The 24,135-nt window shown below is 36.6% G+C and overlaps 1 protein-coding gene across 1 annotated transcript in view; it reads right to left on the reverse strand.

Annotated features, from left to right (window-relative positions):
* Positions 1–258: 258 nt before the first annotated feature.
* LOC114246391 (cilia- and flagella-associated protein 61) overlaps positions 259–24,135 on the reverse strand; it is a 34,025-nt gene continuing 10,148 nt past the window's right edge. Inside the window, exons 13-32 of the mRNA XM_089734802.1 lie at positions 22,899–23,075; positions 22,454–22,532; positions 21,646–21,771; positions 17,733–17,845; positions 16,782–16,913; positions 15,862–16,056; positions 15,142–15,270; positions 12,547–12,707; positions 11,003–11,187; positions 10,092–10,287; positions 9,389–9,558; positions 8,842–8,942; positions 7,580–7,642; positions 5,817–5,949; positions 4,538–4,711; positions 3,524–3,637; positions 2,439–2,543; positions 1,900–1,971; positions 1,505–1,537; positions 259–529 (exon numbers count right to left, since the gene is read on the reverse strand). Coding sequence (XP_089590928.1) covers positions 374–529; positions 1,505–1,537; positions 1,900–1,971; positions 2,439–2,543; positions 3,524–3,637; positions 4,538–4,711; positions 5,817–5,949; positions 7,580–7,642; positions 8,842–8,942; positions 9,389–9,558; positions 10,092–10,287; positions 11,003–11,187; positions 12,547–12,707; positions 15,142–15,270; positions 15,862–16,056; positions 16,782–16,913; positions 17,733–17,845; positions 21,646–21,771; positions 22,454–22,532; positions 22,899–23,075 — 2,614 coding nt within the window. The 3' untranslated portion in view covers positions 259–373. The remainder of the gene's footprint in view (positions 530–1,504; positions 1,538–1,899; positions 1,972–2,438; positions 2,544–3,523; positions 3,638–4,537; positions 4,712–5,816; positions 5,950–7,579; positions 7,643–8,841; positions 8,943–9,388; positions 9,559–10,091; positions 10,288–11,002; positions 11,188–12,546; positions 12,708–15,141; positions 15,271–15,861; positions 16,057–16,781; positions 16,914–17,732; positions 17,846–21,645; positions 21,772–22,453; positions 22,533–22,898; positions 23,076–24,135) is intronic.

The raw sequence follows: 24,135 nt of genomic DNA on the forward strand, positions 1-24,135 counted from the left end.
AGTTGGAGCTTATTTGATCCAACGAATCGGGATTTCTTTTGGTCTTTTAACACTAACCTTGCCTGTTATCACCGTTGTCAATGTCAAAACTGTAAAAGGAACCTTCACTATTCGCCATAATACTTCCCTCTTCAAACTTAGTTTAGTGAAATCCTGAGTAGGAAACAACACAGTTATGCTCTTTCACTGGTTGGAAAAAACTTGAATCATTACACATCATTCAATAAGAAAACACTATATTTTCCATCAATTTACTAGACACATTATTACATGAATACAAGAATCATATAAAATATTTTAAAGTCAGGTAAGTAATCAGAATTTTTTTTCTATTATCAAATTGTTTTTAATTTTGTCCTGGAATCATGTGTGATTAGATAAATTCATTTTTGGGTGTGGCATAATGAGGATTGGTCGAACTATGTTTGAGCAAATATTTCGCGATGTGAGAAATCACAATCCGATCGCCGCCAATACTCTTCCAGAAACCTATAGCTGGAGTCTTCAAAGCAGCACTCTGACCACATTCCTACAACAATGCCTTAGTTAATGAAAATTCTTAAAGCACACCATCAAATTATGGCCTTTTTATTCTTCTAGATAGACAGACGAGCTCATGGTCTTTCTGGTATTAAATGGTCACCGGAGTCAAAAACAACGCACCGTGAAGACCGCCATCTTGCGAAATGTAGATCAATTCTCAATTGTATAGCATAACGGCTCCATCACCTTATCCCGATCCATTAACGGTGCTTTTAGGTACCTCAAGCACCGGTCATCGTCCTCGCCGAATTCGTCGCTTGCCACAAAGGGCTCGGCGAGTAAATTAGCCCATAGACAAAGCCCACTGAGTTTCTCGCCGGATCTTCTCAGTGAGTCGCGTGTCCGATCCGGTGGTAGATTCCGCGAAGCACTGCTCTTGCTACGGCCAGTGTTAGCAACACCTCCGGTTTGAGCCCCGTGAGCTCACCTACACACTAGGGCAACGCTGGTATAGCCTAGGCAGTGGTTTTACGATAGACAGCGGTTTGAATCTGCCCCTGGCATTGCTGAAGTCCATGGGCGACGGTAACCACTCACCATCAGGTAGACCGTATGCTCCTCTGCCTACAAAGTACAGGGGCAATAAAAAAAAACTTCTCAAGGCTATCAGCATAGGTAGGAAAATAATCACCTTAACAAAGTAGGCAGAATGTAGTTATGTACCCATAGAAACTCACAATACACCCTATCACTTATAAACTCTAAGAGATTGTTTTTAACGCATGATGAAGTTTCTTCAACATCAAATTCGTTCGTCTTCACACGTTTTTATAAAAACAAAACGGTATTCATTGGTTACTTGTTATCAGTATAGTACGGGAATTGTGACGGATTACACCACGGCCGTTTCACATTATATGACAATACTAGGAAATAATAATATAATAATAATTATAATCTATGTTTTCTTAAATGAACTACGACAAAATAAATTATAAATCAAATATAATAAATACAGTACCCGTGGCTTGTTCATAGATTTCTTTGCAGCCGCCTAAAAATGACAATAAAATATTGTTAATAAGTTCTTCATATTTCATTATTTAATGATGGGTGAGAGATCGGTTCCCAAAACTTTTCTACTTCGATTTTTTTTATTGCTTTGATGGGTGGACGAGCTCACAGCCCACCTGGTGTAAGTGGTTACTGGAGCCCATAGATATCTACAACGTAAATGCGCCACCCACCTTGGGATATAAGTTCTAAGGTCTCAGTACAGTTACAACGGCTGCCCCACCCTTCAAACCGAAACGCATTACTGCTTCACGGCAGAAATAGGCAGGATGGTGGTACCTACCCGCGCGGACTCACAAGAGGTCCTACCACATGTATTAAAAGTATTAATTTTTAACGTACAATCATCTGGCTGCTAGTATTCGAAATAAACTTGTCAATAACAGACCGGAAAGTGATATCACTTGGAGAGTCCTGAAAAAAAAAGCGTGTTCAAAAACATACGAGGGTAATCTTAAATTCTATCAAACTAACAAAATTATATCAGAAACATGGATTCGCTTGCTAAAATAATAATTATTTATTAGAATAAATGTTGTTTACATTATACCAGAGACGTTCGAAAAGGAATTGAAAAAGGAATTGAATTTAATGGTAGACAGCGGCTTGGCATTGCTGACGTCCATGAGCGACGGTGACCACTTTCCATCAGGTGAGCCGTATGCTCGTCGGCCTATGAATCCAAAAAAAAACAATATTTTTTTCACTCATTAAGGATAATTATTTGATCTTAATACTTGTGCCACCTTATGAAACACTGTTTTAAAATCGAAACAGATAAAGTATTTTTAATTTTGCATAACGAAATACCTTACGTACCTAAATGAATCAAAAATTACACAGAAACCATCGTTAGTAAATCCGAAGTCTTGGAGTCTTACCGACTGACCAAATCCACAACTCTTTGTTATCGAGCACGACGATTCCACACGCGATTTCGAAATTTCTTCCCGCGATGCGTATTTCGGCTTTAATAAATTGTATACCTTCCGACACAACAACAAAAAAGCTATTTGTAAATTGATTGAATTATGTGAAATCAAACGTAAAATGTGACGTACGGGTCTGTGATGTTACAGATTATTTTTATCCGAAAAAAAGAACTTGGCTTTAACTTGAAAGTCTAGGGCGAAGGTGGCTATTTGTTATTCCGTCGTCTAGAGCGGGTGTGTAATTTAAAGCAGACGATAAGAGGATTATTGTGTCGTATTCTCGGAAAAGCGTTCTGACCTTGTCTTCAGATATTTACTTATTAGTTCTACTCGAAATCATCGTAAAGACCTACATTCGGTGATGGATTTACGCCTATGCCCGTTAGGCCCGGGCAGAGTGAGGGTGGTATGGTTTGAGGGGCGGCAAAATTTTTGATATTCCAAAATTTCAGAGACGAAAAAAGTAAAGAATTTGAAAATAAGTTGAAATTAATTTTTATAAAAAAATATACATTTTTTAGATTTAAAATAAAAATAATGGATCAAAATTAATAAAAATTATTCTGACATTAAGAGCGGCGCGATAAACAGGGCCTAAGGCTGCATCAAGCCAAAATCCGTCACTGCCTACATTCCTCAAATAACATGGCGCGACCATAGATAATAAACATAACTAAAAGCGCAACTACACCGGTAAGTGGCTGCCATAACCACGACCGGTCGATAAAGTGTTAAATACAACCATTGCGTATACCATTAATAAAACAAATTCCTGACAAGTTGATAATCAGCATACATGTATCGTGCATTAATATTAACTAATCGAAAAACTAGAAACTAGCTTAGCATTAAGAGGTTTTTATGTTTGATCCATAGATGAGACACACAAAGCCTACGAATGGGTATTGCAAGTACCTATAAGTAGTGCTTTTCATGAATTTACACCTACACAAACCACGGAAATTAAGCCAATAAAATGATGACTGACAAAAAAAACAACAGGTTGATAAAAATGATGATAAAACTTAGCGTACCGTGCTTAGACTTTGTGCGTTTATTGAGTGCAAAAGATCCGAAAATGAGTCTTCATACATAGCCGACATCCAGGGTCGAACGAAAAACTCGTACAAGTCATCTATATCTCCTCTCTGAAAACAGTTACGGTTTGTATGTAGAATAACTAAGCACGAACATGGTTGTCTATATCAAATAAGCAAAGTAAAAAACAGTTGAGTGCGATTTTCTACTGTGTCAACCGATGTTGTTATTTTGTTTGTTTAGTTACTAAACAAAGACTTTACGAGGTTTAATGCTATAAATAACAGATATTAATATAGTTACTGGTGGTAAGGAGTTAGTGAGCTTGTGATGGGCTGGTACCACCATCCTGCCCATTTCAGCAGTGAAGCAGTAATCAGTGACGGATTTAGGCTTGATGCCAGCGTGCCGCCCTTAATGTTAGAATAAAGTTCATCAATTTTGATCCAATATTTTTATTTTAAATTTAAAATAACTTTATAAATTATTTTATGAAGATTAATCTGAACTCATTTTCAAAGGTTTTTCATCTCTGAAATTGACATTTCAAAAGTTTTGCCGCTCTACTATAATACACCGGACTCTTGAGGGGGCTAGGCGTAAATCGATCACTGGCAGTAATGAGCTTCGGTTTATAGTCTGGGACAGACCTTGTACTGTACAAAGTGAGACTTAGAACTGTCAAGGTGGGTGGCGGCCTTTACTTTGTTGATGTCTATGATCTTCGGTGACCTAAGCAATAAAAAATAAATAAATAAAATTGAAAAACACCATCCCATCAGATAGTTTTTACACTGAATATTGTCCAAAATAAAGAACGTGCATTTACCAGCATAGGAAAAAAAAATCTTACAAAATGATTGAAACTATGTATAAAATACTATTACTTTTTTATCTTCTATTCCTATGTTATCAAAAATCTTAAGTGAACTTGTCTTTGAAATAAAAGCTTAATGCAAAATTGACGCAATATTAATTTACAGGTTCAATTATAATGCTACAATATATACCTGAAATCTAAAGAGAAGTTTGTTGAAGAATGCTTCGTGTTTGCCGTACACTTGTTGTAAGGTGTCGCTCGAAAACGGCTTGTTCGAGAGGCAGCTCACGGCGTCAATGCAGTGCAAAGAATTCAATTGTAATCGGAAGTAATTACCGCGCTTGTCGGTTATTAGAGTATGACCCTGGGTACAAGAAACAGTTGTTCGTTTGTCATAGATAACTATGTTAATCTAATATATATACAAATATAAAGCAGGTTGTACGCAGACTAAGTCGCATTGGCACACGAGGACTATCTTCGTGTAAATCAACCCTTAAACAATTATAAATTCCACAGGTTCGTTTATCAATCTATTCAATAAAAAATGTGTTTAATGTCTGTTTCAAATGTGGTGACAAATTTCAATTGGTTCAATCTAAATGTGCCTTATGTCAGATCCTACAATTCTAAGGCTTACATATCAATCTTAATTAGTATGTAATCGGTACCTGAAAAATTATTTTTTTGACCTTGTAGGCAGACGATCATACGGCTCACCTGATGGTGAGTGGCCACCGTCGCCCATGAACTTCAGCAATGCCAGGGGCATAATTATTACATCGTAATTAAAGAAACATATAACTGCAATAGATACGTCTATACGCATTCGTATGCATAACACGTCACGAAATGAAAAACAAAATGGCTACGACTAATTACTTGACATAGTGTTGCTTTGCTTTTTAGGAAATAAATAGAAAACTGATTAATATCTTCACTTGTGACTATACGCGATTTTAACCGATTACCTAATTAAACATAATCACATCTAGTTAAAATCACCGTAGAAGCGGCGTAGCTACGTTGTCCCACTGTAAATTATCTGATATAAATAACTAACAAGACAGTTTTCTTCTCTGTTTGTGAAACGATTTTCTTGCTCAATTTTTTTATTTCGCTTCAGCCCTATCAATTAAAAATTCGATACTGACTTTCTTTTTCAAAACCTCAATTTAAAAAGAAAAAATGCGATACATTAATCTTGAGATGTCAGAATAGATTTCCGAGCAATGGACTTTTCCAGGCTTCGAGAATTTAATTCCCTCGTGCCCTCGAAACCGTGAATCACGCGTGTCCGCTGACCTAATTGCGATACATTACGTGCAAAATTAATGGCCAGCACTTTAACCCTGTCATTGCTTTGTCCGTTCCAATAGATACTGTTTGTACGAATATTGTATCATCCGCGATAAGGGAAAGCAAAAAGAAAAACTTATAAATTTTATTCGAAATTCGTTGCCACTTACTTGCTTCGGCAAACACATCTGCACCGCCATAGGTAGTTCTCTCCCTGGCTTCCTAACTTTCATGTAGTATAGTGGACCAGGCAACGTGGCTGTCTGTACTATTGGCGATTCGAATTTCGCTACCGGCTGCCATCTGATTAATTAACTTGATCAATTATTACAACTAATTACTCAAAGATATAATATTGACGTCAACATAACTGAAGTGTTCTTAAAAAAAAATATCGGGTTTTTTCTCAAATCAACTCGAAATATATTTTTTTGCTTATATGGGTGGACGAACTCACAGCCCACCTGGTGTTAAGTGGTTACCGGAGCCCATAGACATCTACAACGTAAATGCGCCACCTACCTTGAGATATAAGTTCTAAGGTCTCAGTACAGTTACAACGGCTGCCCCACCGAAAACCGAAACGCATTACTGCTTCACGGCAGGAATAGGCAGGAGGGTGGTACCTACCCGTGCGGACTCACAAGAGGTCCTACCACCAGTAAAAAGTGTCCTTTTTTGCTGATTGATGGATGTATTTGTATTGGCTGAGTGGTGTCAGCGTAAAATAGCATCACTACATCTTTTCCTGTAGGTGTCGTGAAGGATTCACCAGATAATGACTAGCGAGAACGAGTAATGAGTACAATTTTTTTTTTTTTTTTTTTTTTTATTGCTTTGCTGTGTGGACGAGCTCACAGCCCACCTGATGTTAAGTGGTTACTGGAGCCCATAGACATCTACAACGTAAATGCGCCACACACCTTGAGATATAGTTCTAAGGTCTCATATAGTCACAACGGCTGCCCCACCCTTGAAACCGAAACGCATTACTGCTTCACGGCAGAAATAGGCGGGGCGGTGGTACCTACCCGTGCGGACTCACAAGAGGTCCTACCACCAGTAATTACGCAAATTATAATTTTGCGGGTTTCATTTTTATTACACGATGTTATTCCTTCACCGTGGAAGTCAATCGTGAACATTTGTTGAGTACGTATTTCATTAGAAAAATTGGTACCCGCCTGCGGGATTCGAACACCGGTGCATCGCTTTAACACGAATGCACCGGACATCTTATCCGTTAGGCCACGACGACCACAAGATAATGAGTATGATGCAAATGCTATTCTGTTGCTGCTGAAGGATGTAGTTTCACATTTCGTGAAAGAATTTAAAGCATACAATTAAAACCTATCAAGATATAATAATAATAATAATAATAAGCCCTTTTATTTCTTGCTTTACAAAGTTTAAAAAAAATATATATATATAATAAATATAAATGTATGTATAAGTATTTAGAATGTAAAAGAGTTTTGTAATAAATCAGTAAAATTTAGTTAGCAAGAACCCCGGATCGGGTAAAGGCCTCCTCCAAAGATGCCCAAGCGTCTCTATCCTGTGCTACGTCTATCCAGTTTGGGCCAGCTGTTCGTCTAATATCGTCTTCCCATCTGTTTAGTGGTCTCCCTCGACTTCTCTTGCCCGTTGGGCCGCTCCAAGATGTAACTTTCGCAGTCCATCTCTGGTCTGTATATCTCGCGACATGGCCAGCCCATTTCCATTTTAGTTTTAGTGCATAAGTCAGGGCGTCGGTCGCGTTAGTGGTTCTTCTTATCTTAGTATGCCTTACCTTATCCATCTTCCTTATTTTGAGCATACTCCTCTCCATCAAGATATATTGTAAGCTTATTTAAATTGATATTCTGTGTTTTTGAAACGCGATTTACCAACACTGAAAGTTAGTTTTACATTTAAATTTTACGCTTACTTTCTCCAAGTGCCCGTAGATGATTTACTCGTAATGCTGCCATGAGAATCCTGAACCTTAAACCTGCAGACATAGATTGGATTATTTCATAGCTCTTAATTAGGAACTCAATTAGAATTTGGTATCTATTTTGTATCTGCCTAACAGTTAACACTACTGTAAATACCTAATCCCAAAGATTAACAAAAATGTTAACTAAATATCTTAGTGCAAACTGTCTAAGGCCCTTAATAGTGTTCAAGTAATACCTATATATGTGCGGTAGTCATGACAGAACACAAGATACTTGACACATGTCTGAATATCTCTTACGACATTTTTAAGATAAGCTTGCATATATACAAGTTCCAAACATTCATTCGGACCGTCGGTCTAACGAACAATATCACCCGCTCGGTGGAAGATCCCTTTGTCGTAATACCTTCCACATAGTATTGAGTTTAAAAACTTAAAAAAAAAACACGCTTAAACAGCAAACCGAACTAATAATAAATTTAATTTTTTTTACCCTGTTGATACTGATTAAAGTATTATAGCGATGTTAAAAAATTATTGTATGGTCACCGGACCTTGATGCGTGATCAAAGTTTCAAGTTAATCAGACGTAGAACTTGATCAAAATGACGTTCAAAAATTCCATTACATACAATCATATCAGTCCAATAAAAACGTGTTCCAATTGTACTTCATTTAGTTTTTAAGCTATTGCATAGCTTTTATCTCCGGGCTTTGAATGCGGCGATCGAATCAAGAAATTCCGTAACGAAAATAAAACTTAACACCCCTCCACTCCGCCTACCATGTAGCTTGCCTTCAACACATTCACACGTTGCACTTGTGTAGTGTTTATGAATAAGCGCGCGGCGTGACGTTGCACTGCATGCGCATCATGAAAAGTCTGCCCATCTCTCCTTCGCGCGGACTAGCTAATGAGTGTGAAGGGGACAGTTAATGTTTTGCTTTTGTTAATGTTTATAAATATAGCGTGGTCTTATTTTATTATTGTTTTAATATTAAATTATTATTGTCTAATTATAATTGCATAAGTTGATAAAAAATGCTATGCAATAGCTGTTTTTTTTAACTGAAGGTATGACGTGTCTAAGATTTACTTGGTGAACAGTGAAACTCTATTATCATATATTTTCAAAATCGAAATGTGCTAAAACGAAAATCATCTAGTAGGTAACGTGTATTGATTGAAAGGTAATCTAATCTGTGTTACAATAAATTATATTTAATATTACAAAAAAATAATTTACGAAAATAAACTGGAGCCAAAATGTGAATTATCTCCACCGTCATTCCCTAAGTCTGTATTTGTTACAAAAGGATCCAGTTTTAATAGAAACATTTTCGCCAGCTGAAAGACAAATATAAAAATTATTATAAACACTTAAATACTCACTAAAAACACCAAACCTGCCTATTTCTGCCGTGAAGTAGTAATGCGTTTCGATTTGAAGGTTGGGGCAGCCGTTTTAACTATACTGAAACCTTACAACTTATATCTCAAGGTGGGTGGTGCATTTACGTTGTAGATGTCTATGGGCTCCAGTAACCATTTAACACCAAGTCGGCTGTGAGATCGTCCACTCATCTAGGCAATAAAAAAAAACAGGAACGCAAAATTAAAAAATCATATGAATTCCTCTTATCTTTCGAATATTAATTTTAAATAAAATGGATATATGAAAATTTCTGCGCTATTTGATCAAAACATTTAAATATACGATATTTCCCTATTTCCGCAAGTTTAAAACTATTTCTTCTTATAGTTAAACCTATAACCGAACATAATGAGAATACCGCCTCTCCAACATCTTCGGAGCAATAATAACGATGCAGCCGTTCTGATGCGTACAGCCTCCGGGAATATCTCGTAAACGTGCCAGCTCCGTAAATCGCAGGGTCGTTCGTCTCAAAGTTTTGCCCCACAACTAGACCGCCGTCATAAACCAATCCACACTCGTTAATCGCTACAACGAAAAATTCATTATTACAGACAAACAAATCATAATAATGTAACAAAAATACTTCTCAATCGTTTTCTGCCAAATATTAAGAAGCTTTCGTCCATTCGAAATAGTTTCTTGACCTTGTCTCTATATCGATTTCTGTCACTGGAAAACTATACGACAAATTGTGTCTAGATGTCCGGTACCTAATCCGCCATGAGCATTTATCCTCTTTTCTCTTACTGGTGGTAGGACCTCTTGTGCGTCCGCACGGGTAGGTACCACCACCTTGCCTATTTCCGCCGTGAAGCAGTAATGCGTTTCGATTTGAAGGGTGGGGCAGCCGTTGTAACTATACTGAGACCTTAGAACTTATATCTCAAGGTGGGTGGCGCATTTACGTTGTAGATGTCTATGGGCTCCAATAACCACTTAACACCAGGTGGGCTGTGAGCTCGTCCACCCATCAAAGCAATATAAAAAATAAACTCTCAATGATTCCACACCACACTATTAATACAAGGAATAATGAAGAGTTTTAAAAAAACACTAACCCTTAAAAGCATTGACATCAATAGCTTTAAGACCGTAATAGAACAATGCGAAGCACGGCAAACGTATTGCGTACACCGACGACATGAAATGCAAGGCCTCGACTCTGTTGTCCACCTGCCTCCAACTCGCTAGATAGCAACGCCGATAAATCCGAATACCCAAACTCTCTAGGTTAGCCTGAACGCGTTCGTCAACCTAGAAATACACAGAATCGATTATACAGAATCGATTATGCTTGTTTCTTGAACCCACCACACACAACACTAGTATTCAGTTGTAATAACAACTGAGATAATATATTAATTACATAGCAAGAAATGTTGAAAAAGTGTACATAAGAAATTAAATGGGTGTTAATTTAATATCATAAAAATGTTATGTGTTTATTGTTAGTATTGCTTAGGTTAACGCCCTGGTCATTCTGTGACGTTTGACGTTTGACGGCAGACATAGAGCCCATTTATTTATGACTACTGCATTTTATGACATTTTATGAAAACTAAACAAAATAGGGATGTTTATAGTAAACGCAAACAAAAATTGATAGCATGGTAAAACTTTTAGTAGAAGATACAACAAAGGAACTTGCTAAACAGTGGATATTTAAAAGGACGAGATATACAAATAGATAAAACTACACATTGAGATTATGTATTCATATAAGTAATTCATCATCAATTCAGATTGGACATTTGAGATATTAATTGATTCCAAAGTTGATTATTTAAATACCTATGTGACTCTTTCTACTAAAAGACTTATTAAAATTATTAATTTAATAATTTATTTTGAAATCAATAGGCTTTTTTCTCTAAAACATCAAACAAAAACTTAGGAATTAAAGTATTTTTTGCTAATCGTGGTTCCGACTCTACTTTTCAATTTTCAATAAATAGATATATATACATACAGTTTCGTTGTTGAAGCAGTTGACCCTAAGAGCATTGGAGTCCTCTGGAGGGAATGGCTCTACGAAGACGATCATGTTAGGTGAGATGCCCAGCTCTAATAAAGCCGCCACACAACTATACGCCTCAATACAATCCCCGTAGACTATCACTTGATTGTCTTCGCTCAGACAGAACGGTTTTTCTTCTGTTTTTTAAATACAAAACACTAGTAAATTTTTGATTCTTTAAAATGTCAATCTCATTAGTTGTAGCAGTTTTTCAGTGACCATTTTCATATTTTTTTTATGATCTAAGTATTTTCATATTTTTGAGGTAGGCAGCGACTCACTTATCTCTCTGGTAATGCGCATATCTATGAGAATTGGTAGGTACCAACGTAAATATCATCGGTACGTTCACCTGAGTTCCAATTCATTTAAAAAAAAATCGAAAACAAAACAATGATTTAATTCATCGCCAAAATTGTTAAAATCCTATGAAATAAGCAGCAATGTAATTAAAAGGTTTAAAGGGCTTAAAAGCTTTAAGGTTTAATTTCGCGTTTTTTATTATTCTTCTTTTTTCGTAGTCATAGAAACTGTTAGATATTCGAAACGACGAAAATTATTATTTCAAACGTTTTATAATTTTATTTTATTATATTCAATAAAATTTAATACGTCGACGCTAATATAGTCGTATTTTATTTTATGAGAATAAAAACGCGAGGTTAAACGATAAAAGTAGTTTTAAATTATATCCGCGACTCGCGAAAACCAAAAGTAAATTACTAAAAGCTACAATGTAATTTGAAATGCATCAAACGCTACGTAACAACGCCTTTAAAAAAGGAAATCGAATCACTAAGCGAAGCGCGTCTAAGAGTGTTGATACTTGCGCTTGTTACTATTTTGATACGAGAAATATAATCTCACTTATTTTTTTGAAGTGAAAACTTCTTTAGAATCGTTGTGATTTCAAACCGGATGCAACGGAAAAAACGACAGGTAAGAGACACAAATACAAAAATGTGTAGGATGAAGCCAGCAAAGAGTGAGACAGAAATATACATACTATTTAATACAGCGCCATCTGTGAGATTTTTTAATACTAACGAGTGTATGAAAGCTCTTGTAGTGAATTTTAATTTAGGATTATACGTGAAATTAAAATATCAATTCACAGAGGGCGCTACCTTACAATTATTTACTAATGACAAAATTTTACATATACTTAAGACGTTTAGGATAATTGTATTTTAATTTTGGAAGGTTTCACTTCTACCACGTGTGAATTGCACACATTTTTTTTTTTATTGCTTAGATGGGTAGACGAGCTCACAGCCGAAATGGTGTTAAGTGGTTAGCGGAGCCCATAGACATCTACAACGTAAATGCCGCCACACACCTTGAGATACGAGTTCTAAGATCTCAGTATAATTACAACGGCTCTCCCACCCTTCAAACTGAAAGCCACTACTGCTTCACGGCAGAAATAGGCAGAGCGGTGGTACCAACCTGTGCAGACTCACATATTCTACTAACTGACGTCTGAATATACTAACTGAAATCAGTAACGGTACGCATCAGTATCCTCAAACGCATATTAGCTTCGAAGAGGGAGTTGACCAACATGACGTTATCCGGCAGATCTCTGGGTGTGGCGACCCGATCCGGCTTGTATTGTATATTGTCCATTAGTATTCTATGGCATGGCTCGCCTTTCCTAATTGACGAAATATAGATTCAAGACTCTAAGCATTATGAACACCGAACATACATACATACATGTATACTACAAGCCGTACTCGCCCGCTTCGCTGCGCATTTAAAATTAACATTATTATTTATTGTCATTATTATTAGGGAGTCCAACACTCATATAAATATTAGCCTATCCATTAAGTACATGTATTTTCTACACGGATAGCAAGTTTCAAGTCAATCGGATGCATGGCTCAGTAGTTATAACGGAACATCCGTAAAAACCACTGTAGATTTATACATTAGAATAGAAGTATAGATATATATACACTGTATATACTTAGTCTGGCCATAAATACTGTTACAATTAAAAATAAACAAAATATTACATTTGAATTTGGAATCTGTCATTTTTATATGATTGCTCATTGAGTTTTCTCATTTTGGCGCCAATACATTGTACAATATTTTGCGATATTAAAATGGAGTAGGGTGATAAAGGGAACCGAATCGCTGTGATTGCATTACACAAAGTAGGTATGGAGCCAAATGCAATTTTTAAAACTCTCCATACGCTTGGTATTAGTAAAATGTTTGTGTACCGGGCTATTAATAGGTGCAATGAGACCTCCTCTGTTTATGACAGAAAAAGATCTGGCCGTCCACGTAGTGTTCTTACGAAAAAGGTGATCAAAGCAGTAAGGGCTTAAAGAATTCGAAGAAATCCTGTCCGAAAGCAAAAGATTTGATCTCGGGAGATGAAGATAGCATCTAGAACCATGTCGCGTATTTTAAAAGATGACTTAGGACTTGCAGCCTATAAGAGACGTACTGGTCATTTCTTAACTGATAATTTAAGAGAATAGGGTGGTAAAATCGAAACAACTACTGAAGCGGTACGCAAAGGGATGTCATAGAAAACATTTGTTTACGGATGAGAAAATGTTTACAATTGAGCAATATTTTAAAAAACAACATGACCGTATTTATGCTCAAAACTCTAAGGAATCTTCCCAATTAGTCGACAGAGTGCAACGTGGGCACTATCCGACTTCAGTGATGGTTTGGTGGGGTATTAGCTATGAAGGAGTGACCGAGCCATACTTTTGTGAAAAAGGTATCAAAACATCGGCACAAGTGTATCAAGATACCATTCTTGAGAAGGTAGTGAAGCCCCTTAACAACACCATGTTCAGTAATCAAGAATGGTCCTTCCAGCAAGACTCGGCGCCAGGTCATAAAGCTCGGTCTAGGCAGTCTTGGTTGGAAACGAACGTTTCGGACTTCATCAGTGCTGAAGACTGGCCGTCGTCTAGTCCCGATCTTAATCCGCTGGATTTTGATTTATGGTCAGTTTTAGAGAGTACGGTTTGCTCTAAACGCCATGATAATTTGGAGTCCCTAAAACAATCCGTATGATTGGCGGTGAAAATTTTTCCCATGGAAAGAGTGCGTGCTTCTATTGATAAGTGGCCTCAACGTTTAAAGGACTGTATTGCAGCCAATGGAGACCACTTCGAATAAGCTTTTTATACTTTAAATTGTTTTATATTTATGTATTAAACTAACACACTGTAAAAGTAATAAATGTTATTTGCAATAGAAATTTTATTTTTTACTTTGTAACAGTATTTATGGCCAGACAAAGTATATACTATATTAAGACCATACAAGTACAATAGCATTACATTATCTTACAATAGTGAACATCTTTTTTTATGGGTCAAATGGAAACCCGACTACATGACTATTTTTATACTATCGTGATCCTAGACGATTAAGATGTTACAAAACCAAATAAAAGACAGTTTAACTATTTCTTATGTTTAGTAGTAATTGACAAATGAATGCACAACTAACCGAAATTTTCATTGAAACTAATAAAGCTTACTTACGTAAAGTATTACGGACAAATTATAGAGCCTACACTATTTAGGGCTATATTAACCACATTTATTTATGCCTACGATAGCGAGGAAGAAGGCTGACAATCTCGAAAAACTACTCATCACCGACAAAGTGAAAGGAAAGAGGGCGTAGACCCGTGCGCTGGTAATATCAAATTAAGATGACATTGATCTCCAGCTTAAATGTCGCCATCCACTGCGTAGAGGACCGGAAATAATGCAGGAATATAGTCCAATAGTCCAAACAAAAATGCTACGTAAAGATCACGACCCTCAGCATTCAGGAACACGATGCAAGGAGATTGGCAACGAGTCATCTTTCTCGCAAATGTTAAACGCAACCCATTAAGCCCTTGCTTTGAAACCGTTAGGCTTCCAATATATAATTATTTTTTTTCGGACTTTGGCTTAGCGTCCTCCTAGATCCACGCGACTAGGAGACGTACGGGATATTTATGATTGGCGTCCAATACGCCCTAACAATAATTAAAAAATTCTCAAATGCCCCAATCAAACTCAAATTTACATGGTCCACTGCTGCGTACTTACTGAATTTTTTTAGCTAAATACAGGGACTCCGTCAAATAATCTGGATGTTGGAATTGGTGGCCACATGTCAGTACAAGTTCGTCGTAATATTTTACGCCGCCGCCTTTCAAATGAATGCATTTATTTTTCCTGAAATACAAATTCGTTTTGTGACACGTACGGTTACAACAAACATGAACGTAGCGACATCTACACGCCACTCCCATAATATCGCTTTTATTGCTCTGCATCTTAGGCTTGTTTCGGGTGCAGTGTGCTTAGTGCGAGTTTTTTAACGTTCTCGATAGCGTAAAAGTTAACTGAAATTTGTATGGAATGGGATCGTTTTCGTACGTTTGCCGCTAGGGGCGCTGTTCCAACTGCATACAAAATTGGCGTAACTTTTACGCTATCCAGTACACAGATATTTATAAAAAAATAATTTGGGGCCCGTTTGTTCGCACGTGGTATTTCCGAATGACCGTAAATAGTTGACATTTAAGTAACAGTAACGGTAACAGCACCGTCACGTGCTATAGGCGAAGCGCGAGTCAACAAGCCGGCGCAAGCCGCGCAAGTACTACATTCCGAGGTAGGCATTGCCAACATAGCAAACGCTAGTTACAAAATTCATAAATTTAAAATTTATGTTTTTTTTTTATGACCTGGAAACAGAGACCTTTAGGTCATATCTTATTTGGAAAACGTTCATTACTTTGGTCAAATTTATCTGCAGTTCACCTGTCAATTCCAACCATAATCGCCGAAATAACGTCTACGTAGAAGTAAAACGGTACGCTTTTGAGATATCTATCGTTGTAACGTCCTTCTCTAGGGACGCATGTGTCGGCGGCTTTCAGACATTCGGTAATCGTGGGCAAACCATGCTCCGACACTAAAGTGACGTTACTGAATGTCAAGTATTTGGCTGTTGGGCTGCAACATATTAAACTCTTACAACGAAATAGACAGTGAGCTTAATTTTTTATTAGATGGGTGGACGAGCTCACGTCCCTACTGGTGTTATTGGGTTACCGGGACCCATAGAGATCCACTACGTAAATGCCGCCACCGATCTTGAGACGTGAGGTCCGAGGTCTCAGTTTTTACTGTACAACGGCTGCCACAGTCTGCAAACCAAAACGCATTACTACTTGATGGCAGAAATAGGCAGGTACCTACCACCAGTAATTTTTTTAATTTGTGTTACCTCAAAATCTGTTGATATCTTTTGATACTTGATACCTGATAGTTCTCATGTGGTCCCATTTATTTTATCAAGATCTAAAATTTCATAAATAATTCTAAAATTTCATCATATAATAAATAATTCTATTTTAAAAATGTTAACCCTTATAAAAATATATCAAGTTCTTAAATCTTCAATAAAATATATCAATTGATCTTTAGTTTTCCTAGCTAATGTCCACAGTAACGAGCTATTCTCGTCAAGACAGTCAAGATTAGAGATTTTATAAAAAATGGTTCGAAATTTCATCGATCAGTATAATTATAATTTTATACGTGGTTAGGTCACATGGGAAGTAAATAAGAAGAAATTACCTAAAATATTCTTGAAATTAAAAGACCCGAGCGGAGCCGAAGCGGGGCGCTAGTAATTAAATATAAAACATAGCTTAGAAGACCCGTTTTGTACTCACCCCATAAATAAGCTTTCCAGGAATGCAAGTCCGGTACGACTGGCTCCGACCACAATGATACTGTTATTGACGTATACTTTCGGCATACTGCATAAGGGACGCTCTATGATCCAAAGGGCAAACGGTGTAGCACTAATAAAAGAATAATCATAATAGATGGTGGTAGGACCTCTTGTGAGTCCGCGCGGGTGGGTACCACCACCCCGCCTATTTCTGCCGTGAAGCAGTAATACTTTTCGGCTTGAAGGGTGGGGCAGCCGTTGTAACTATACTGTGTGTGACCTTAGAACTTATATCTGAAGGCGCATTTACGTTGTAAATGTTTATGGGCTCCAGTAACCACTTAACACCAGATGGGCTGTGAGCTCGTCCACCCATTTAATCAATAAAAAAAAATGATCATTTGTAGAGACCATTTATACTTTCCTAGAATGCTGATTGTGCCCCTGGGAATGCTGACGCGTCCATGCCCAATTTTGAGCCCTCTTATGATCACATGAGACACTTGCTCGCCTACCTTCGAAGGCAAAACACACGTCGACTTAATTGATTTTTAAAATAGTTTTTCCACCCATCAAACGTGAATACAAGGCTGCTTCGCGACAGGAATAACCAAGATAATGGTAGATATCTATGCGTACTGACTTACAAACTAAGCCCACAAACGTCCACTTGTGGAAATTGGCCTTTAATACAATTTGAACAGCAAAAATCATGAATATTATCAATTTAAGAATTTATCGTTTCATTTTTATACGATTTCTTTATAAATAGTTCGTAAACACGCGCAATCATTGCAGAAGGCAATTAAAGAACTCTTAAAATATTTTCAGATAATAGTAATATGCCTTCATTAGTTCAGTAGCAATAAATCTTGACAATTGACACATTATTTAAATTGTGATAGATATGTATTATGTGGACAATAGTACTCTAAAGCATGATACTAACACATCTTTCAAAATTTTATCCAATATCTTGTTTTTAAATATATTTGGTACTGATATACGTGGATGAACGGGTACCATACAATCAGCCAGAGACATCAAATTGCGCCCGGGATTCTAAAATTCAAATAAATTTTTTCATCTTATTTTATCAACGTTTGTCTTTATAGTATAATATTATTGTGGCATATTTAAAAAGAATACCCTAGTAAATTCTGGGGAAAGGTGAACTAAAGGTAAGTTCGGCAATCCTGATATACTAGGTTGAAAAAGGATTCTGTGAAAATTTGTTTTCTTATTTAAGCATGACGAAGAAATATTCTTGCCTCAAAGGTCACAAGATACTGTTCTAAAGACAAAATAGTAGGAACTACTCACGCTACGCTCTGGTTGGTAGATGAACTCACTCCCAACCTGAGAGAGTTTACTAAGACTGGCCCTAGCAAGAGCAAAATCAACCACCGGGTCTGATAACTGACTCAGAAACTCAGTGGTAACTGATAGCAGGCGAAATTAGATTTGATTTAAGCAAGCTATCAATTATTTTTAATGTATTATTTATGAATTCAGAGTGCGAACTCTTTCGCCAAAGCGTCTGTGACCTCTGGTAGCTGCTTTAGATCTGGGGGGCATCTGCATGTCTGCCCATCTTCGCCAATAATATTATTTATGTATTATATATACAATTACAAGTTACAACAAATGATCAGAATGAGATCCAAATTGCGTTCAAAGATAAAATATCACCAAAGACTAATGAATTTGTATACTTACTCTATGATAGGTAGTCTAAAAGAACATCACATTGTTTTCATCGTAATATTCAGTAAAATTGTTGATTGCTATTAAAACTATTATTAAAAAGTAGATCACGGACCAAAACATTTTAGCGGCGAAGTTATACGAGCTTAATTCGGCTTATTAAAACAGTTCATGACCAACATGATTATCTACCTCCTCCAAAAAACTATATTTGTATGTATAGATTAGTAAAAGAGGGGTCAAAAAGTATGAAGTCGAATTGAATTTTACATTAATTATTAGTAACTTCTCATCAAGAAGTGGCCAGTGCCTTTGAGCGCTACTTTGCTGATATCCTAGCTTCTACTACAAAATCTTTAATTTCATCTCCTACCGTCGCCGAATCATTACTGCAAGATCATGTTGATAAATGCAGTGTTAACTTTTAAGTTCACAAATATTGATATAAAGGACATAATTGATAATTTCAAGCTCATTAATATTAAAAAAACTGGTGATTTATGGGGAATATCAATTAAGGTTATAAAATCCATTATTGATATAATCGCACCTTACCTTGCTACAATATTTAATGACTGTATTGATAGTGGTGTGTTTCCTGATCTAATGAAATATAGTAAAATAATACCTCTGTTTAAATCTGGTAGTACTTTTGACCCCACTAACTTTAGACCCATTTCAGTACTACCTACATTGAGTAAAATTTTAGAAAAAAATATTTTGGAACAACTTTTGAACCATTTCTATTCCAATAACCTGCTTCATAACAAACAATATGGATTCACTAGAGGCCGTTCGACTATTGATGCAGGTGTAGATCTTATTAAAAATATTTTTCAGGTTTGGGAGGAATCGCATAATGCCCTTGGGGTATTCTGCGACTTATCTAAAGCTTTTGATTGTATTGAGCACATTGTTGAGGAAATTACACCATTATGGTATTAGGGGCGTTTCATTAGAACTTATTAAATCTTATTTATCCGGAAGAATCCAAAAGGTAGACGTTAAAGGAAAGAGATCTTCCGGTGTCTTACTTAATATGGGTGTTCCTCAGGGTGCCATATTGGGTCCCTTCTTATTTCTTGTGTATATCAATGATTTACCAAAGTTTATTGAAACCCGTCACGAGGTCGTATTATTCGCTGATGATATCTGATGATATGATATCCTTATTGTTTAAAATTAAACGACAATTGGAAGATTATGACGATGTGAATGATGCTATCTCGCGCGTGGTACATTGGTTTAGTGTTAATAATCTGTTATTAAATAACAAAAAAACAAAATGTATAAAATTTACCACACCTAATGCTAGACAAGTTGACACTAATATCATTGTAAGTGGAGAGACACTGGAGCTTGTTGATTCGACAGTTTTTCTTGGTATAACAGTTGATTCCAGGCTGCAGTGGGGTCCTCACATATGCAAGTTAGCGAATAGGCTTAGTTCTGCAGCGTTTGCGGTAAAAAAAATACGAACGTATACTGATGAAGATACGGCACGTCTAGTTTATTTCAGTTATTTTCATAGTGTTATGTCCTATGGCATTTTGCTATGGGGCAATGCTGCCGATGTCGAAACGATTTTCATCCTGCAGAAGAGGGCTATTCGTGCTATTTATAATATGCACCCGAGGGAATCCTTGAGGGACAAGTTTAAGGAAATCAAAATTCTAACTTTAGCGTCCCAATACATTTTTGAAAATTTATTGTACGAGCGTAAAAATATTATAGAATTCCCCAGAGTCTGCGATTTGCATAATGTGAACACTAGGAACAAACATAGGCTTGCGTTGCCGGCGGCTCGAATTAAGAAAATAAGCAACTCTTTCAGGGGGCTGGGTGTACAACTTTTCAACAAAATCCCACAAAACGTTCAACTACTACCTGTTCATAGATTTAAGAAAACTGTCAAGGAACGTTTGTGCAACAAGGCATATTATAAAGTTAAGGATTTTTTACTTGATGGCACTACGTGGGAATGAGGCGTTCGCTCCTGGCCTTTTCATTTTTCATTATTATTATTATTTATTTGAATTGTATTTTTTTGACTTGTTTTATCGTATACTGTAAATATGTTTTCTTGTTTAAAAAAAAAAAAAAAATATTTGAGAAAATCCAAAAAAAAGCCCGCTGAGTTTGTTTCGCCAGTTCTTCTCAGGACTGTGGCTTTTTTTGGAACCGGTGGTAGAGTTAACATTTTCTTTTACATTTTGACATTCAACAAGTGTGTTTTTGATGACATCCAAGTTGAAATAAATGATTTTGAATTAGAATTTGAATTTGAGTAAAAAAAATATAAAGATTCTTGTGTAAAACTATAAAGTACTGAATCCTCTCTCTAAATTTACCTGTTTTTAAATTTAGCATTAAAATAAGGTGTTATTTTTTTTTAAATACATAGTTTACAGCCTAGACGCTAGAAGTATGAATGTTGTGTTTGGAGCTGTATTTGGAGCTGGGCTAACATTATAATTACATCGTTTTATTGTTTAATCTATATCGGCATCTATACTAGACTTAAGCCACGACGATTTCGATTTCGAGTAGGTACGAGTTCTTGAAAAAATCAATTGTACTGATTACACGTTCAAAAACTGCGGCGTCAGAATATGTCCTTTCATATCCAAAGCAGCATTTTGAACAGTTAAAAGACAGTGATTAAAATAATAAAAAAACGTACTGAGTATCATTAATAGTTGCATTGAATATACTTAAGTAATGTTTCGGTTACTTAAAAACCATTTAAATAGTTTACCATCACAGCGCACCATAAAATTGTGGTTTTTAATATAAGCTTAATACCATTAAGTATTAATTATAAGTTGTGTTTTGACTGCGGCCTTAACGCGCTCTTGAGTGCTCACGTTATGAGTGTAATAACCATACGATATTCAAGAAAAGTAAACTGGTGGACCTCTTGTGAGTCTGCATGGATAAATACTACGACCCCGCCTATTTCTGCCGTGAAGCAGTAATGCGGTTCGGCTTGAAGGGCAGGGCAGCCGTTGTAACTATACTGAGACCTTAGAACTCATATCTCAAGGTGGATGGCGCATTTACGTTGTAGATGTCTATGGGCTCCAGTAACCACTTAACACCAAGTGGTCTGTGAGCTCGCCCACCCATCTAAGCAAGAAAAAAAAACAAAGTACCGCCTCTCCCTTAGCGAACAGCCTGCAGATCCAAAACAACGTTGAGTACTGCGAACGTCGCAGCAACTCACGCATGAACCATCGACGGTGCGGCTCTAAAACTGGCGATATCACGCTTGCCAATACCTAAATAAATATACAAATAGCTTTAATCCAATTATTACGAAAAAAAAAATGTTCAATTATTTGAAAAGTTTAAGGGAAAGATTTTATTAAAAAAAAACAAGCTTCGCCTTAAATGCGGCACTTTTGAAGTAATTTATAAGACAAATTTCAATATGATGTTTTGTTTTATTATTATTAGGTTCACACAACTGGATGTGGTGTGAACACTGGTGTTAACTAATATTAAAACTAAAACAAAGAAAACAAAAGAAAACACAAAAACTGCATATAAAAACTTACAAAATAAACAATAAACATAAAAAATAAAATAAAAAGAGGGAAATTAATGTTCAATAATAATCAAATGTGCTGGCCAAGATTACTTTTAATTTTTGATAGGTTGAAAATTTTTCGATTATATAAACGGCTGCCGAAGCGCGGTACACTTAAGTGAAAGCGCGGTACACTTCACTACATAGTACAAAACAAAGTCGCTTTCTCTGTCCCTATATCCCTATGTATGCTTAAATCTTTAAAACTACGCAACGGATTTTGATGCGGCTTTTTTTAATAGATAGCGTAATAATAACATCCATTAAATAGTGGAGAAATCAATAATAAATTACAGTTTCCGAAGCGAAGCGAAGGCGGGTCGCTAGTAAGTGAATAATTATAATTTACAATGATTTTTAACGTGACATACACTCCCATCTGTTCCAGGGCGAACAGGCTCCGGTTCCAAATCGTACTGCACCCGAATCGTTGTACCGTCTTCTAATGGTCTGAAGTATTGAAAATTAATATCTGTCACAGAGATACTCAATTCGACCGGAAATAGAATTCGGACCCATGGTATCATTGTAAGATCACTAACTTCTGTATAACGATAGGAAACAGAATATAATAAATAATAGTTTAAAAAAACAAAAAAAATACGTTTTTATAGAAAATCCAACTAAAAAATAGAAAATCAATTTTAATAAATTATCTAAGTTACTATTGTTGATCGAAGGTCCTTACTATTTCTTGGTCTAAAGAATAATATATTCTTCGATTTGTCTATGTTTAACGTTTACATCACACAACTTCAATAGCACGCTTCGATTGCTTTAAATTTCCCCTTTATTCAATTCGATCGAGTGTCTTACCCGAGCACAACCATGCCAATTGGTTGATTCTCGCTTAGCATTATATAGCTCTGCAATGTGCGCGAAGTGAGGGTAGAATCAAAAAGATCTAGAAGAGCTTGAGCACGGGGCGCGTGGTCTAACAAGTTGTGAAGAGCAGGAACATCGAATGCCTCGCCTGGACGTATACTCATATTTCTAAAGCAAACAAAAAAACAGCATTTGAATATCTTTTAACTTTAAACGAGCGAATCTGAATCTCGGAAACGGCTCCAACGGTTTTCATAAAATTTTGTATACAGGGGATTTCGGGGGCGATAAATCGATTTAGCTACGATTTATTTTCAGAAAATGTTGTTTTATTCGTGTTTTCAATAATCAACTTTATCGATTATAATTAAACTTAAATATGACTCTTCCCGACATCTATTGGCGAATATTAATACTATTTTTCTTAATTGAGAGCAACTAACTGCTTTAAAGACACAACACTAAAGCTACCTCAGCAGATGTTGTTAAGCAACCCGAAGCCAATGAGTGTTTGATTTAAGGTTAGACTGAGACAATGAATTGTTTATTTATATTATTTGTGTCTTTTTAACACACGTGTTTACTTAAAAATGCCTAAACGATCTTGGAAAAAAACGCTTATAAACAATCTAATTTCACGAAGTCGCTACTCGTCTCAAGAAAACCTTGAAGAACATCCTCATCAAGTAGTTCATATTTAAATATAATTTCTAAAAAACCACCATTTATGAAAAAAAAAAAACGTTCATCTTCTAGTGACATTAATACCGCCAATTTCACGCTATGGACATGTTTTTTTATTGCCTTTGCAGGCAGACGAGCATACGGCCCACCTCATGGTAAGCGGTTACCATCGCTCATGGACGTCAGCAACGCCAGGGGCAGAGCCAAGCCTCTGCCTACCATTGAGTACTCTCCGCAAGCCTCGTTTGAAGAAGGACATGTCATAGCGCTCGGGAAACACCGTGGAGGGGAGCTCATTCCATAGCCGGATGGTACGTGGCAAAAAAGACCTCTGGAAACGCACTGTGGATGACCGCAGTGGCTCCAGGTAGTATGGATGAACTCTACTCCGGTGGCGGGCGGTGCGATGGTAAAAACGAGATGCCGGTATCATCTCGAACAATTCCTCAGAGCACTCCCCATGGAACATACGATACAAAATACAGAGGGAACCGAAGTCCCTCCGCAGACCCAGAGGTTCGAAACGATCCGTGAGAATGAGGAG

This window comes from Bombyx mandarina, chromosome 18 (assembly GCF_030267445.1).
Source record: "Bombyx mandarina strain Sakado chromosome 18, ASM3026744v2".
NCBI lineage: Eukaryota > Metazoa > Arthropoda > Insecta > Lepidoptera > Bombycidae > Bombyx > Bombyx mandarina.